The sequence below is a fragment of the Pteronotus mesoamericanus genome, unplaced genomic scaffold (genome assembly GCF_021234165.1).
Source record: "Pteronotus mesoamericanus isolate MK-2021 breed Mesoamerican mustached bat unplaced genomic scaffold, CSHL_Meso_final contig_164, whole genome shotgun sequence".
Classification (NCBI taxonomy): Eukaryota; Metazoa; Chordata; class Mammalia; order Chiroptera; family Mormoopidae; genus Pteronotus; species Pteronotus mesoamericanus.
The window spans coordinates 10,364,477-10,380,791 of NW_026555065.1; the positions used below are offsets into that span (position 1 = coordinate 10,364,477).

A 16,315-nucleotide genomic window follows, 5' to 3' on the forward strand; every position below is an offset into this window, starting at 1 on the left:
TCCTTGAATCCTCCCCCTGAACACCCAACTCACTTTGTGTACTCATCATTGTGCTTGACACTTTAACTTCGCAGTCCATATATTTATTTTCTTATCTCCCCTGCGAGACTATCAGCTCCTTGAAAGAAGGATATAAATCTTATTAAATATATTTTAAAGCACAGATCAATGATATTGGGACTGTGTCTGTTTTGAATATAAATAAATTAACATGTACAGCCCATCCGGAGTCTAGAGATTCCTGGGGAATTAGAGGAATGGTTGCTACTTGGGGACCGGAGGCCTCAGTGTAAAGCTACTTTCCATTCAAGAAGTGTCACTGGTGAGTGGATAAAAATAGTCGCATTGATTTAAGTATAACTGCCCATAGAATCTCTTTCCTTTTCCTTACAATATGCACATCCATTGAACCAGGGGAACCTCTACAGTCCCAGGGTAGAGCTGCATTGCGTAGACCAAGCCTAGTCCTTCAGGAATCCAGCTATAGGCATTGATAAGCTCAGATGAAACTTCAAGAGGTTCATCCAGGTAGCTAAGGCAACACTGGCTCTTCTCAAGCACCTAACACAGAACACAAGCAATCCTATGAAAATGTACACCATCCCGATATTTATCAAAGGGCAATCCCTGCTGCCGCCACTGCACAGCCCCCGTTAATGGCCAGCAGAGACTCCCCCGTCACTGCTGCCATTGGCTCCTCTGTTAGGTCTTCCTGGAGCCTCGTGCCAGCCTCTGCACCACAGCCCTTGAGAATCTAACCTCTGTTTCCTGCTCTTATTCTCACACGTTTCTCAATTGTTTTGACGATAAGGTAGTTCCTCTTCCCACACTTATCTTTTCCAGGATATATCTGTGTTTTGAGTTGCCTTTTGTGTACTGCCGCCAATGCATGCTAAGAACCGCGGTTTTATGGTCCATTCTACACCAAAGGCTGCTATCTGTGGCTGGGGCTGTTGCTTAAGTGGACTGTGTTGCGCAGATCCAATCAGATTACACCTCACCATATCACTTAGTAGCACTTGAAGTTTTCCAGGGTAGAGACCAAAAAGCACAAGGGATTTAAAAAATGTCACTCCATCACTTCAGTGGCTTTACTGACAATTATACCAAGCCGAAGATGAGAGAGGTAATATATAAACTTCAAAATAGAAGTCAACACCCATTAGAAATGAACATGCCTCTCTACAGACTCCAATCAAAGAAAACAAGGGAACACACTGGCTATTCAGAAGCAGCGCTTTCAAAACCTAGGCTAGCCACACTCATGAAAGCAGCCAGGAGATGAAAACCTGTTGTGTGTGTGGATGTGTATGTGTGGGTGTGGGAGGCTATACAAGTTGACTGTATGTGGTACTTACTACATAATAAGACTTGTGCTAAACATTTCCAAACTAAAGCAAAGAAACATGACCAGAACCTAAAAAGACAAGAAAGAAGCAAAGATGAGAGAAAAAGGAAGTTCTCTCTGGGCCCAGCAGCAGCAAGTGGCTGTCCTAACAACATGTGCACTAAGAGATGCACACCAGATGTCCAAAGCAGCAATGTTCTTGCCCATGGAACGCTTTATTTCACACGCCACCTATTCATAGGCATTCCGTGTCAAAGGAGGAAAGTACTGATCTAAACCCCCTTCTGCATAAATGCTTCCCAGAGGTTCTAAAGGGCCTCTCTGGCCCATGCTCAATTAAAGGGTAAGTAAAGGGTTTTATATCAAAACTGTAGGTGACAGAGAATTATGCAATTTTTTTTTTCCAGAAGGATGGCCAAAAAAGTGTAACAGGGTGGGTGAGAAACATGATTTTATTTTTAGTTTTTTTATTAAAATTCCTATAATGTTCAGTAATATAATTTCTGAGAAGAGTCTACCCCAGATCAATACAATTTCATAACTGTCATATTTTACAGATACTTACAGGACTTGCAGGTTGGCAAAGCCAGAGATCAAACACCGCAAGGCTGCTGGAGTGAGGGCCAGCGCTCCGCGCCGCAGGCCCCCACCAGAGATGACGGCCAGCAGTGAGAAAGCCCCACGGCCGTGGCACTCGGCAGATGTTTCATGTTTACCCATTTCCCCCAGGATAGAGGAAAACACATTTTTGGACAAAGAAGTAGCTGAAAATTTGTTCTATAATCATTTTTGTAAATTGAGTTAAAAACAAAAATTTAGAACCATCAGTTGTTCAAGAATAAAAAAAGTCATGCTATTATTGACCAACTGTATGGCTTATCCCGCGAAAACAGGATTATTTTTCACTCTTTCTTTCTTCCTTATTTTATTTCCTTTCTTCCTTTTTTTCTTAAACTATCGTATCCTGTCTGTATACTAGTTCCAGTTAGGGGCCCAATGTTATTTAATAAAATGTGAAGTAGTATTAGAAGAGATTTTGTGAAAAATATTGTGCATCGGGCACCTCATGAAATATAGGGCCATCAGCCATTTTCAAACATTCAAAAGCACAATGTGTTTAATGTTCATTATGTTTAAGAGTCTGTTCTAAGCTAAATGCCATAGAAAACTTGGCCACAACCGTAATCTGTTATCGGATTCCCTAGCCGCTTCTTGTTAAGATATGAAGAATAAATTGAAAGAGACAAGGAGATGGAGTCTATTTTATGAGTGATAGAGAAACCATAGATCATGTTTTAAATGTCACTGACAAGTCAAAGTAAAACTGATTTAAACAATGAGGATGATTTTCCAGAGGAAGAGAACTGCACTTTGGCAGAGAGAAGCTAATTGTGCCTTAGCTCATTTTGCAGAAGGGCAGCAGTAGATGACAAATATAATTCCCATTACAGGAAAGAGACAAACATAAAGCCAGCAACATCGGGAACATTTTTAAGAAAAGATGTGCTTTGTTTTCCTTCCCTAATCTCTCAGTATTGGCCTCTGCCTGAAAACACATCACCAACACTGAGGCTTATATCCCAGTTTCCACTACAACTGTGTCAATAAACTAATTAATTACATTATGTTCATTGATATATGTGCAGTATTCTGTGTTTAAAGAGGCAAAGAAGCATATAGGTCATTTCAGAAATATTCCCTTTTCTTAAAAAGATGGCATTTAAAAAATAATGTAGATATTGAAATTTATTTATTCATTTGCTCTGTTGCTTGGCATGTATGTAGTAGCGGAAGATGTAAACATGATATGTTATTGAATTAGCTGGCTAGTAGAACATAAAGAGAGATACAAAAATAAGGCAAGGTCAAATGTGCTAAAATAAAAAATTTAAAAGGATTGAGGGTTTTCAGGGGAAAGAGCAGGTAACAATTATAGGTTTCACTTACTGGCAAAATTCAGCAACTTAAGGGACTTCCCAATAGCTAAGATAAATATCTTTCTCTTTTAAAATCAATGAAGTATCCACACAAGGAATCATAAAGTATGTCAAAGCCTTAAATTCTATTTAAGTTTGTTTGTGAAGCTACATTTTTATTAAGCTATAAACTGTTCAGTGACATCATTTCTGGGAAATTATCCCTCAGGATATTTTTCTAACAAAGGGCAAGGATACATGTGAAAAATGCTCACCATATTTTTTCATAATTAAAAAAAAGAAACAAATATAGGAGGATGATTCAATATATTGTGGTTGATAGGCTTAAAAATGAAATGAAGACTGTAAGGTATAATAAGGGAAAATATTTCTAATGTTAAGTTTTATAAGCAGAGATCAAAACTGTAGGGACACTGTAACTGTCCCTACATTATAGACAGGTAGTTGAAAACCATCAGAGGAGAGAGAGCCAAACAGAAAATGAAAAAATAAAAATAGTTGTTTAGATATTAGGAAAGTGTTTTTCCACCAACCCAACCCTCATTTTAAAATTTTAATTAGTGGTTTTAATATTTCAGTGATAAACACCTTCTCAGAGCTGCATTCTAATACACCTTATCTTTGCAATTCTCCGACATGAGAAGAAGGTAGAGCCATGAGAAGTAGCATAATACCATGAATGTGGTAGTTTTTAAGAAATCCTTGGATAAAAAGAGAAATACCAGGTGGTAAGAAACAGACCTAAAACCTTCTTGGGAGAAAAGGTCTAAACAGAGACAGAGAGATTATCATGTGGGGAGAAGAAAAAGGATTCCCCACTACCAGCCATGTAAAAAACAAAAAAACAAAACAAAACAAATTCATAACTCCTGTGCAGTGTGGCCACAGCGCTCAGCTCTCAGTCCTTGCCAAGTCATGGGGAAGAGAGAGACTAAGTTCTAAAGGGCAGGAACTAAATCCTTCCTGGGGAATTACTTCAAAACTAAACAAGGAAGAGGGTGAGAAAACAATTGACAGCAGAGACTGAACAAGGAACTGTAGGGACGTATGAGCCAGCAGCTTTTAGCCCCAAGAAAGTGACTACTCAAGTCCGCAGGGGGAAAGCAGTAGAAAATGAAAGTTCAATACCAACAAGGTACCTCTTGGTTGAATTTTTTTTTTTTTTTTGCTTTGTGCTAAATTGTGCATCATTTCTTTTTCAGGCTATTCCTACAAAATAAAATGTATTAAGAAAATAGATTTCAGCCCTGGCTGGTGTGGCTCAGTGGATTGAGCTCCGGCCTATGAACCAAAGGGTCACAGGTTTGATTCCCAGTGTAGGGCACATGCCTGGGTTGAAGGCCAGGTGCCCAATAGGGGGCATGTGAGATGCAACCACACACTGATGTTTCTCTCCCTCTCTTTCTCCCTCCCTTCCCTTCTCTAAAAATAAATAAATAAATCTTTAAAAAAAATAAATTTCAAAACTATGCCAAAAATACAGGTAATGGTAATGTTACAGCAAATATCAAAACACCTAAATGGGCACAGATATAAAACTTCTGTCTTCTTGTGACCCTCAATTAGACTCATTTCCAACAAAAAAATGTAGATATTCAAAACCTATTCTTGCTCTCTGATCATTTTATATTTGTGTATCTAACACCTCAAAAGGATGATAATCTAATTCAGGGAAAAAAATAATAACTGTCTTTGTAAAACCCCATAATAAATATAATTAGCAAATGCTAAGCAGGGAAAAGAGTCAGCCTTATCTACTGACTCACGGATTGATAAGAGCTAAATATTTAACTGATATGGGCAGAGGCCAGATGGACAATCTGTGTACACAGCAAATAGATTCATTCATTCATTCACTTACTCATAATGTACCCATCCAACCAATCACCAAATATTCACCAAGCGCTACATGTCCCAAGCACTGGGGTAGCTGCTACGGATAAAATACTGAGCCAACCATCACCAACCCCCACTCCTGAAGATTACAGTCTAGCAGGACATTAAACAAATAAAAATTTAACCTGTGATAAGTGCTATATGGGTATTAATGTCTTTTCAATGATTTTCCATAAATAGCATTACTTACAAAATATTTTGCCCAAAGTTTAACCTAAATCTATTGATGTAGAGACCTAAATACAAATTTACTAGAACACATGGGATGAACACCATAAGGAAATAATCAGACAAATCAGTGGGGCATTGGTCTCGTCTCTTCAGAAGATGGATGGGATGGGAGAAAAAAAGCAGAGAGTGGGGAATGGGGGAGAGGGCTATGCTAGGGTAAATGACAACTCAGACAGCAATGAAAGCAACGTGGGATTCCTGATTGGATCCTGGCTGGGAGGTAGGGGCAACACAACCATAAAACATACTTGGGGGACAACTGGAAAATTTTGAATAAGGATCCAGGTATTAGAATTCTTGTTATGTTATATATATTAAAGGAATTATTAAATTTGTCAAGTGTCATAATAGTATTGGAAGTGATAATAAATTGTAAGAAAATCCCCCAATTTTTCAAAAATGCATGCTTAAGAATTTAGGAGTGAGGCATGGCATTATCTGTAATTTGCTCTGAAACGGTTAAGCAAAGATAAATAAATGGATGCATGAAAAAAAACAGAAGGAAGAATGGGTGGGCAGACGAATAAGTGGTTTAATATTGCAAAATGTTGACAACTGTGGTATCTGGGTTGGGACTCTGGGGAAGTTAATGAAGTATTCTTCCTACTTTTCTATATGGTGGAAAGTTTTCTTAAGACAATGTTTAGAAACTATTATTTATGATGCTCTTACAGAATCTAACCAAAGGCACAGGTGGAGCCAATGCTCAAAACAGAGTGTGGCTCTCGGCACTCAGTCTCCACCCCACCTCCACCACCTCATCCTCCTCAGGCAGATGGACCTATCTTGTCACCTGACCCCATAGTCCTCTTACCTCAATCAGAGCCCCCTTCTCCCTGTCCTCAGATCGTTTAGCACTGTCCAATTCATCGTGCATTTCTGAGAGCTGGTCCTGGAGATCTCTGATCTCAGTCTGGTGCTGTTCCCGTTCCATCTTCACCTGGAACAGCCTGACAGGAAAGGGAGTCCATCAGACAGACTCACCTGAGCAATTTCATCTGGTCTGATTTCAGACCTTCAGATGCTCAAGTAGAGTCACTTAAAGCCCCAGGAAGCCTCCCATTCTCTGCTCTCCCAGCCCCCCAGTACTGGAGATCAGAAGAGTCAGCAAATTATGGTCTATGGGCCGATCTGGCCTACTGACTACTTTTGTAAATAAAGTTTTATTGGAATACAGCCATGCTCATTCATTTATGTGTTGCTTACGGTTATTTGCACAATACAATGGCAGAATTATGTGATTCCAACAAAGACCATATGGTCCATAAACCGTAAAGTATTTACTATCGGACAAGTTTACTAACCTCTGGTCTAAATCAAATTCATGACTAATTCTACCTTTTTCTTTTGTAAAGTCTTTGTTAAACTCTCAATTTTCTAATTTTTTTTCCTCACCAACTTCTTTTCTAAAATTAACCTCTAAGAATGTTTTAGAAGCAAAAACTACCCCATCAAAATAGCCAAAGCAATTAAATGCTTCCATTATATATATAATGTCCTATTTTTCTTGAATTTTCCTGCAGATTTCACTCCTGCTTAAACCTTCCCTTCAAGGTCCCATCATGTCCACAGGGCTTCACAGCACAGCACCCTTTCAGACCCCCAATTCAGATTTTATTTTTTTCACAGACTTTGATGCAACACAATGACAGAACCACCTTGGGCTTGACTTTCCATCTCTGCAAACTCAAGAGAAGCATAAGCACAGGTCACAGAGACCAGCTCCATCCAGGATAACATTCACAGACCACGACATTACGCAGGTCTTGGGACATGTGCTTTGTGGAGTCTGAGTTCAGGCTCCTTGACATCTGTCTTCAGATATCACCATTCAGTGTTCCTTATTTCTCACTTACCTGTTATGAGATCCACGCTAAGGGCTGAAAGTTTACAGGACATCCTTTAAGGTATACAAAGAATTTTAAAATGATTAACCTTTCTGCTTACCCAGGAGAACAGGAAGAATCAGCAGCCACTACAAACATTTGGAAGACCAGGTAGTACTAAAGGAACTAAAAGGTTCTGCTGACATCAGAAGGAGGACCAGACCCTTGGCCCAGAACTTACTCCTCCAGGTGTTTCCGGAGTTCCCCTTCACTTTCTTCCAGGCGCTGCTGCAGCATGGAGTTCTCTTCCACCTTCTTGTCATGCTGGTTCTGGAGCTCTTCTAAGTTTGCTTTCATTTCTTCTCTCTCTTCTTTGAGGTTCTGTTGATTCTAATAGGAATACACATGACTTTACAGTACCTCCACTTTATATTAATGTCATTCCACAGAAGCCTACTTCTGAACTCTGATGGACTCCATGTCTTTGCACTTATATTATTCATTATTAATTGCATTATTAATTATTAACTGAACTACATAATTAAAGCATAAGAGTTTGTAACTAGAAAGGATATTAAATATTTAATGTATTGTAACACTTCTAAAAGAGACACACACACACACAGCTAAACCTCATTCTGCTATTTCAATTACTTAGTTCCGATATTTTTATATGTATTTAGTTTCCGACTGGCCTGTCTGAATCCAACAGTGTTTCTTTTACTCTGTCAAAGCAAACAGTCTTTATATGCTTTGGTTACTTTAAAAAAAAAAGTTAGTTGGACAGTAGAAGTCCATATACAGGAATTTACTCCGGTAATGAGAGGGATGTTTCTTTCAGGGGAAAAAAAATTGGCTTTCAATTCACTTGGGCATCCCAGGGTACTTAAAATGTTCGTTATCAATCAAGACAGAAATTTTAAAAAAAAAAAAAAAGGAAAAATCAGATACCTTGACTTCTAGTTGAAGCTGTCTCTGAAGTTCAGCCACTTCTGTGGTCAACTTGTTTTTCTGTTCCAATAGATCTTTGACTTCAGATGATGAATTAGATGCCTACAATTAATTGCAAAGATACACTAATTTAAATGTTCAAGGTGCTTTATTTTAATTCTCTTTCTGCAAAAATATAATCAGAGCAGAAACACGAAAATCTTAAGACTCAATTCCAATGTAGATCCCTACAGGGTAGGAGCACGAGGAGACCTTCAGGAGTGACAGGAGTGTCTTGTATCTTGATCTGGTGGTGTTTACACGGACTCATACCTATGGATTTTAAAAAATCAATAAACTATGCAGTTAAGATTTGTGAATTCACTGGAAGTTATACCCCAATAAAAAAACGTAAAAGGATCAAAGTAAATATTTGTGAAGATTTCTATTGCATAAAGTAATACCCAAAGCCCATGTCTCTGTGTTCCCAAGCCCCTTTGTATAAAAATCTATTAACAAGAATTTTCATTAGATTTCATAACCACCAATGAGATTTTTATCCCTCACTCTCTGAGTATGGCTGTGTGCAAGTAGTAAGTAAATGTATGCTGGCTGAATTGGCTGTCTTCTGAGAGGAAAGGGTCAAGTCAAGGACATGTATAAGGGACCTATGGACAAGGACAAGGGGAGGGGTAAGGATTGAATGTGGGAGGGAGAGTGGGTAGGGCAGGGGAGCGTAAGGGGGAAAATGGGTACAATTATAATTGAACAACAATAAAAAATAAAAAAAAGAATAAATCAAACCTTATTAAATTTTAAAAAATAGATGTCACATTTCCATAATGGAGAGATAATAAAAAGGGATCCGATTAAAGAGAGTCTATTAGAAAATATCTCTGATCCGAGTATGAATATTAATGAATCTCATCTTTTTTTCTTCCATGGATGTAGTAATAGGATGATGTTCTCAAAAGGACTTGGCTAAAATCCTACAGCAATGTGGTTAGAAAACTACAACTAGGGGAGGGGGAATAAAAGCCGGAATCAAAACTAGAAGAGGCAGTAACTTGGCCTTCATGCGCCTGAATCCAGGTGTGAGTTGTGTGTGATGAACTTGGAATGAGCTATTTCCTTACTTCCTCCTGTGAAGTTAACCAGAAAACCCCCTACACAATCAACAAAAACACAGAACTTCCAATTCTCTCAGATAAAATAAGAACAATCCACTTTAGAAATCTAAATCCAACCCATGAGGAACTTACACACTGCTCTTTCCCAAACAAAAACTCAGCCGGTTTTGCTGCTTCCCAATATGGTCTCAGTCCATAAGAGAGAGGGTTCTTATATTCTCTCACAGGAAATCACTTAACCGACACCAAAAAGATAAAACTCCAAAGCCTTTGTCAGCAAATAATCAGATTCAGAAAGTAAGAGGGAGATAACGGGAGTAGAAAAATATGGGCAATGAGGCAGTCACTGACCCGTGATCGGAGCCAGAAGTCTAAGACCCTTAGTTCATTTTCTCAGCATCTCTCCCTTCATTCAGCAGTGCTTCTTAAATGGTTTCCCTTCCTCTAATCTTGCCTCTCTCAAAAAGCTACAAAAGGAATGAATTTTAGGAATATGACACTATCCATTCCTGTTTCAAGTCCATCAATGGTAGCTCATCACCTTCAACGGGAAGTGGAAACTTTGTATGCGATTTCTGCCCCATCCTTCCTACCTGATGCTTCCTCCCCACATACTCTCTGCTCCAGCTACACAAAATTTCCTCCTTCCCCTAAATATGGCAAGCACATGTCTCTTTATATTTGTGTCATTCCCCCTACCTACAATGCCCTGCATTCCCTTCTCCCAGAGAATTCTAGCGTGACCGGCTCCAGAAGGGCTACCCTATCTTCCCCAGCTTGGGCTGGGTACCCCTAGTCTGTGACCCACAATCACAACCTGAACATCAAGATCAAAGGATGTCAAAAAAAAAAAAAAAGCGGTTTTATTTTTTACTCAGGGAGAACACAAAGGAAGTATTATCCCTAAGAATACGCAGGTAATGAAAAGCAAGAGTCAGAGTGATAATTCAGATTTAATAATTTTAGCAAAAAAAAAAATCCCTAAACTAATTTTGAGAACCATGTAGAGCACCTACAGCAAAGTGTATCATCTAAAGATTCCCCACGGACAATGGTTAATATATGTATCAATAAATATTATATGCAGGGGTGGGCAAACGTAGGTTTACAGTTGTGAGTATGCGACGCAGTTTATTCTAGCGTTATTTATTAATTATTGTATTTTCCACATGAATTGTAAACCTAGGTTTGCCCAACCCTGTATGTCTGTATGTATATGTACCCAAAAATAACACATATATACACACATAAATATACATATACATAAATGGTTCTCTTTGATGCCAAGAGAGTTCCACTTGATGCCTGAGCAGCAGTCGCAGGTAGCTGAGTGCTACAGGAATACTGAGCAGTGGAAGAAAGAAAGCAGTTGATGCCTAAAAATATCCTCCATATATTTTTCCAAAGTTGAAAAGAAGCTACAGACAAACTTCCTGTTACCTTCCTCTGGGTATCTTCTCTTCCCTGGCCATGCAGGATTCCCCAGGGAGGAGAAAGGAAAGATGCACAAGCAAGGAAAGGGCCCCAGCTCACAGTGGTGGTGAACTGAGGAACAAGTGTTTAGTCATCTCCCTTAAACGCCTCTTCCTCTCAAGCACAAGGTGTGTCTGACATGGTAGATATTCATAGACTATGAGATGAGCCCTTTTTTAACAACGACAACAAAAATTCTCCAAGTCCCAACTTGAATTCAGTACAATCAATTAAATAAGCTTTTTTTTAAAAAAAAATTGTCATCACTCCATTCCTTCCTTTCCCCTTCCACCAATGTTGGTTGGCTTCACTGGTCTCTATTCCTTAATCTCTTGATATTATTCTCTTATTTCTTATTCTCTGAAGTTCCAGAGCTTGGGTCCAAGCCAGTTCACACTTACCTTCTGAATTTGCCTATGATAATGCTAGGCAAATTCATTATTTTGCTTCATTCTTTCCACTCTTTATTTTCCTTTTCTAAATCTGTTTCATCCTATTATATTTTTTCAATAAACTATCTTAAAACCTTTCTGAAAAAAAGAGACAGGGTACAAATTCCTAACATTTAAAACATGATCTTCCATCTCAGGGGCTGCCCACTACTGGGGAAACTTCCCATTTGGTGCTATAACCAGTTGTATTGACTGAAGAAACAGCAGTTTATTTGCCACATTCCATGTTAAATGCCCTCTGCAAGATAACAAAACTTCAGCTTACTTGATTATTTCCTTGTGTGCTCCCTGCTGCTCGAGACTTCAAAGTCTGGATTTTCTCAAAGACCAGGTTGACTTTTCTTTTAGTAGCATCATCATTATCTGTGCTTCTGAAAAAGAGGCAAAAAAGCCTGACTGGTGTGGCTCAGTGGGTTGGGCATTTCTTATCCCTGCAAACTGAAAGGTTGCTGGTTCAAATCCCGGTCAGGGCACATGCCTGGGTCACAGGCCAGGCCCTCCGTTGGGGGTGTGCAAGAAGCAGCTGCTCAGTGTTTCTCTTGCACATTGATGTGTCTCTCTGTCGCTTCCTCCCTCCCTTCCCCTCTCTCTAAAAATAAATAAAATCTTTTTAAAAAGAAAATAAGCAAAAGAGAAACAACAACAAGGGGCAACCACTCACTAGTTTTAGAATATTTTATGTGCTGTTATATGCTGTGCCATATTAACAAGCCCTTTAAAAAGACAAATTGCAAGAGGATGATTTTTTTTTTTTTACAAAATTTTACAAAACCAGTGAAGAGCAGAATAGATGGTGTATCTTTTCATCGAATAAATTGTTCTAAATTACCACTCAATTTGAGACACGGGTTCCCACTTTCAAACGTGTGAAAGAGACACAACAACATTCTAAATAAGCTTAGAGAAAACATCCAGTGAAAATTTAGTAATTTGTTTTTGATTCAAATGAATTATATTCATTCCAACAAGGGATTGTTCCTCTGTGTGTCTCACACATGCATACATTTTTACTTCTAAATCTTAGGCTTAAGAATGATCTGCAGTGATCTTAACTTATTTAGTGTATGTCTAAAAAAATAAATCCCCCAAGCCAAGATTGTCAACACAGCAGCCCTTTGCCTAGACGTTGACAGGTAATGAATGATTGGCTAAAGTCTTCTTAACTTCAACCACACCTTCTATCACACATACCTAACAATTAGGGGGGAAAAAATTTTAATAAGTTTCTTTAAATAGGTGACTCCACTAAAGTCTGTCTCACCAGTCTCTCAAATCATAAACCAAAAATAATAATAAAAGAATTTAGAGAATTTAAAAAATCAAAAGTCCTCCTACCTTAACCTTAAGTAAAACCCTTCATAGAGCAATATTAATAACTAGTTCTTGGCTAGAAGAATAGAAGAATCTCTTTGGGTACTTTTTCTTTTTCCTCAGAAGAGCCCTTATCTTATATTTTGAACCTGACTATTTTTTCAGCTCTCTATTACTTAACAAATAATTGTAAGGCTCACTACAAAAATGTGAAGTCTTTTGATAACCAACGAGTACTGCCATGTGACTTTCAGTCATGTCAGCCTGTAAAGTTTTTTTTTTCCTTTTTAATCACATCTGATGAGAGAACTGAAACAGAAACTTCAAATTCCTGACCTGGAATTCCAGCGCAGTTATTATCTAAGTAAGGACTGAAAACCAGATTACGCAAACTCAACCTCCAAGATAAGTACGTGGAAAGCGCTGCTTTTAAATGACTCATACATGCTTTTAAAATAATGGAAGCAGGGGCTCCTGGCCAGTGTCAACTCTGGAAAGGGAAAGAGGTGTTTTTATTTGTAACTTCTCATCAAGGGATGATAGATAGAGTCCTAGTGTGTGCATGGAAGAACGCAAGGTGAAGGCAGACTTAATTCCAAACTGAGTGACAGATATTCTTCTAACTTTGAGTTTGTTTTTAGTAACAAATTCAGTCAGGTCATTTAAAAAATACATTCATTTCTAATTTTTGAAGTATGATGTCCTTCCTTACCCTCTCCTCCCCTGCTCTTCACTCCCCACCACCCAAGATTTAAATGTTGCTGTGAAAACTCCAGCCATTAAATCTTAACCCTCAAAGGACTCACACAGGTCAGCAAAGGAGGGCAAAACACAAGGTCTCAAACAAGGAAATTAAGAGCCCCACAAGAAATGATAATATTTTGCTCCTTCAAGGAAATGTACTAACCCTTCTTTGAGGTAATTGTAAAGTATCTGCTTGGCCGTCTCCTCATTGGTTTGTTGAGTGAGTTCCTGCTGGCCTTTTAAGAGATCCGGTGTGGCCTGGAACATAATGTCTGTTATTAGATGGTGTTTCCAGGAAGAAGGCAAAACCCTGAAGCAGAAGCTTCCAAACACATTCCTACTTTCCAAAAATGATTCCTCAGGTAAGGATCCTCATTACAACTGGCTCCACCACTTAGTAAATAGCTCTGTAACCTTGAGCAAGTTGCTTAACTTTTCCTCACCTCAATTTTCTCACTTGTAAATTGAGGTTAATAGGACCTACCTTCACAGGGTTGGTGCCATCCTATAATACACAACAAATAGTGCCTGACATCTACTAACCTTATTATCATTTTTATCATTATCATTACTTTTTATTGTGTCTACCAAGACACTAAATATACCACTTAAATAAATTCCATCACTTTAGGGTTGACCTTAAATTAGGGTTAACCTAATTTCTCAGGCCAGAAATTAACCCATTCACTCAAATTCATCATGAAGAAAATGAATGCACAAACCCAAGCACTGAACCTCTGCATGGAAACAGATTCCATATACTTCCTTATTTCACACCTATACAAACCAAAAAGTCGAACTTCTCTGTAGTATTTGACAGGTTACTTTACAGACAAGACCCCAGTGGAAATCTAGTTGTACTTGAATTAACTTAGAAAACCATACAATCGGCAGTAGGACATACCTGTAGGAAAAACTCCTGTAAAAAATTGGATGTGCAATCACCCATTCCAGATGGAGGGTATGTATTTCTATAGCCTCCTGCAGCATGAGGCTGCAGCATTTAGAAGGCGGGGAGAAAGCGGGGCAATGGGACTCACACTACTATTACCTGAGTATTTGAGGTGGAAGTAAATGTCTTCACAGAAATCTTCTTGGCACCAGAGTCAGGTGAAGTTGCTAGGCCCCGATTCTGTAACATCAGTGTAGCAGTGGCTGTTTTGATCTCCTCCTCCTTCTTATTCTGTGCTGGGAGGGAAGTTGCATGTGTGGTTGTACTTTCCTGACTGCCTTTGCTTTCTAGAACTTTCCCCTCTTTGCTCTGCTGGGGAGGCCTGGGGTGGGCTCCCTGAAGCTTGGTGGAGGCGCGGCCCATGCTCTGTTTCCCACGGTTCTCCTGAGCTGGCGGCCGCTGCCACACCTGAGAGGGGCGCAGGAGGTGTTCACTGGACTTGCCCAAGTTCCTGCTAAATTCGTTTAGGTACTCCGAGTTCCCTTGGAGACCAAAAGGAAAGGCGCTATCCACGCTTCTGGACCTCTTCCTGTCTTCTAGATTGATTCTGTTTCGCCTCCCAGACCTTCCCCTTCTCTGCATTCCGGGTTTTTGGTCAAATTTTTCAATTAATTGATCTACGCCAGGAATTGATCCCGTATCGATATCGCGCCCAGTTCCGGGCAAGAAGGGGATATACCTTCTGTTTTCATGACGATTCACATTGTCAGCATGGATGGCACATTCTTGATCATCAAGTAAAAATCTGTACAAGGAGTTGGCCGAAGTGGGCGTAGTCGACGATGAGGAAGATCTCCGAGACCGTGCTCCATCCAGGATGGCACCAGCTGAATCTTGTCGCCGAAAGGGAAGCACGTCTGGCCTGGTCTTCTTCGGTTCGGAGAAGGCGTGTGGGCTGTGTGCAGGTAGGGGCCTCCCGCTAGGGGAAAGAGCCTCCTCTACCAGCCCCTCCTTGGTGCAGCTCTGCACATTCACGCACACTGAGGTCTGCTTCTTGGGGTCATCTATGACCACCGAGCTGCATAAACGAATGGCCGTCACGTTGGATTTGGCCAGGTCTTCCACAGGAGGGCTGGTAGGCAAGGAACTACTAGGTTTGGGGAAGCAAGTCCAACCCTTCTTATTGTTAGTACCTTCTTCTGCTAAGGTTTTTAGCCAATTACTCTCGGGAGGTTGGTGATTTTGTAAGTTCAACTCATTCTTCTCAGGATCATAGGGCTGCAAAAGCTCTGGATGCCTCTGAAAGTTCAGTACGTGGGATGGCTTCATGGGCCCCTCTTTGCATTCTAGAACTCCATTCTTGCCCTCAAAGGGAGAGGGTTGTTTCAGGGCTCTTATTGAGCTGGGTTGGGCATACGGGTTTTCTGGAAGCTGCTGTTCTTCTGTGCTGTTCTCCTCTAGCCCAGCCCCATTGCTGGGATGCACAGGCAGGTTATTTATCACTGGAGATGGAAATGAGGGCCCATTTTCAGAAAAAGATGTACCCGGCAGACAGCGCTCTGTGTTATTCAGGACTATGTAGGGATGGCCATCAATTCCCTGTACCCGAATACTGACACCATAAGAACCTGCCTTCGAGGGCTGGGAATTCCTTGATTTTTTGGTTTCATCACTTGCGAGTCTCAGATGGACGCCGTATTCCTGCTGCACGTGTTGATATTCACCAAAATACAGCTCCATGGTTCACTGCTCTTGCTACCAGGGAAAGATGGGGTAAAAAGAGGACATTAAGTTAGAATTACATCTGTTTAAATGAAGACTATGTGGGAAAAGGTCAAAGTTCAAGGGGGAAAAGAACATTTTAAGCAGCAAGGAAACTTCAGAACCAAATGCTTGTCCAAACAGGCCTTTCTGGATGCTCCTGGGCTCACAAGACCATGGTGTTTATCAACACCGGGCTCAAACCCTGGCCTTAGGGTAGACGACTGGTGTAATGATCTGAAGCCTATGGCGTAATTTCATGATTCTGTTTCTAGCTGACAGGCTGTTCTGGTTGCTTTATTTTTATCCTTAACTAGTCTCCACACACTTTAAGCTATTTATTTTTAACCAATAGGGAAATTCCAGTCACCAGCATTGGAGAAA

The 16,315-nt window shown here is 39.9% G+C and overlaps 1 protein-coding gene across 2 annotated transcripts in view; it reads right to left on the minus strand.

Moving 5' to 3' along the window:
* Positions 1-16,315, minus strand: part of CGNL1 (cingulin like 1) — a 152,508-nt gene that overhangs the window by 85,483 nt on the left and 50,710 nt on the right. For both annotated transcript variants that reach the window (XM_054565369.1, XM_054565368.1), the window contains exons 2-7: positions 14,330-15,925; positions 13,442-13,536; positions 11,489-11,594; positions 8,190-8,291; positions 7,480-7,628; positions 6,227-6,362 (exon numbers count right to left, since the gene is read on the minus strand). In XM_054565369.1, coding sequence (XP_054421344.1) covers positions 6,227-6,362; positions 7,480-7,628; positions 8,190-8,291; positions 11,489-11,594; positions 13,442-13,536; positions 14,330-15,910 — 2,169 coding nt within the window. In that variant the 5' untranslated portion in view covers positions 15,911-15,925. The remainder of the gene's footprint in view (positions 1-6,226; positions 6,363-7,479; positions 7,629-8,189; positions 8,292-11,488; positions 11,595-13,441; positions 13,537-14,329; positions 15,926-16,315) is intronic.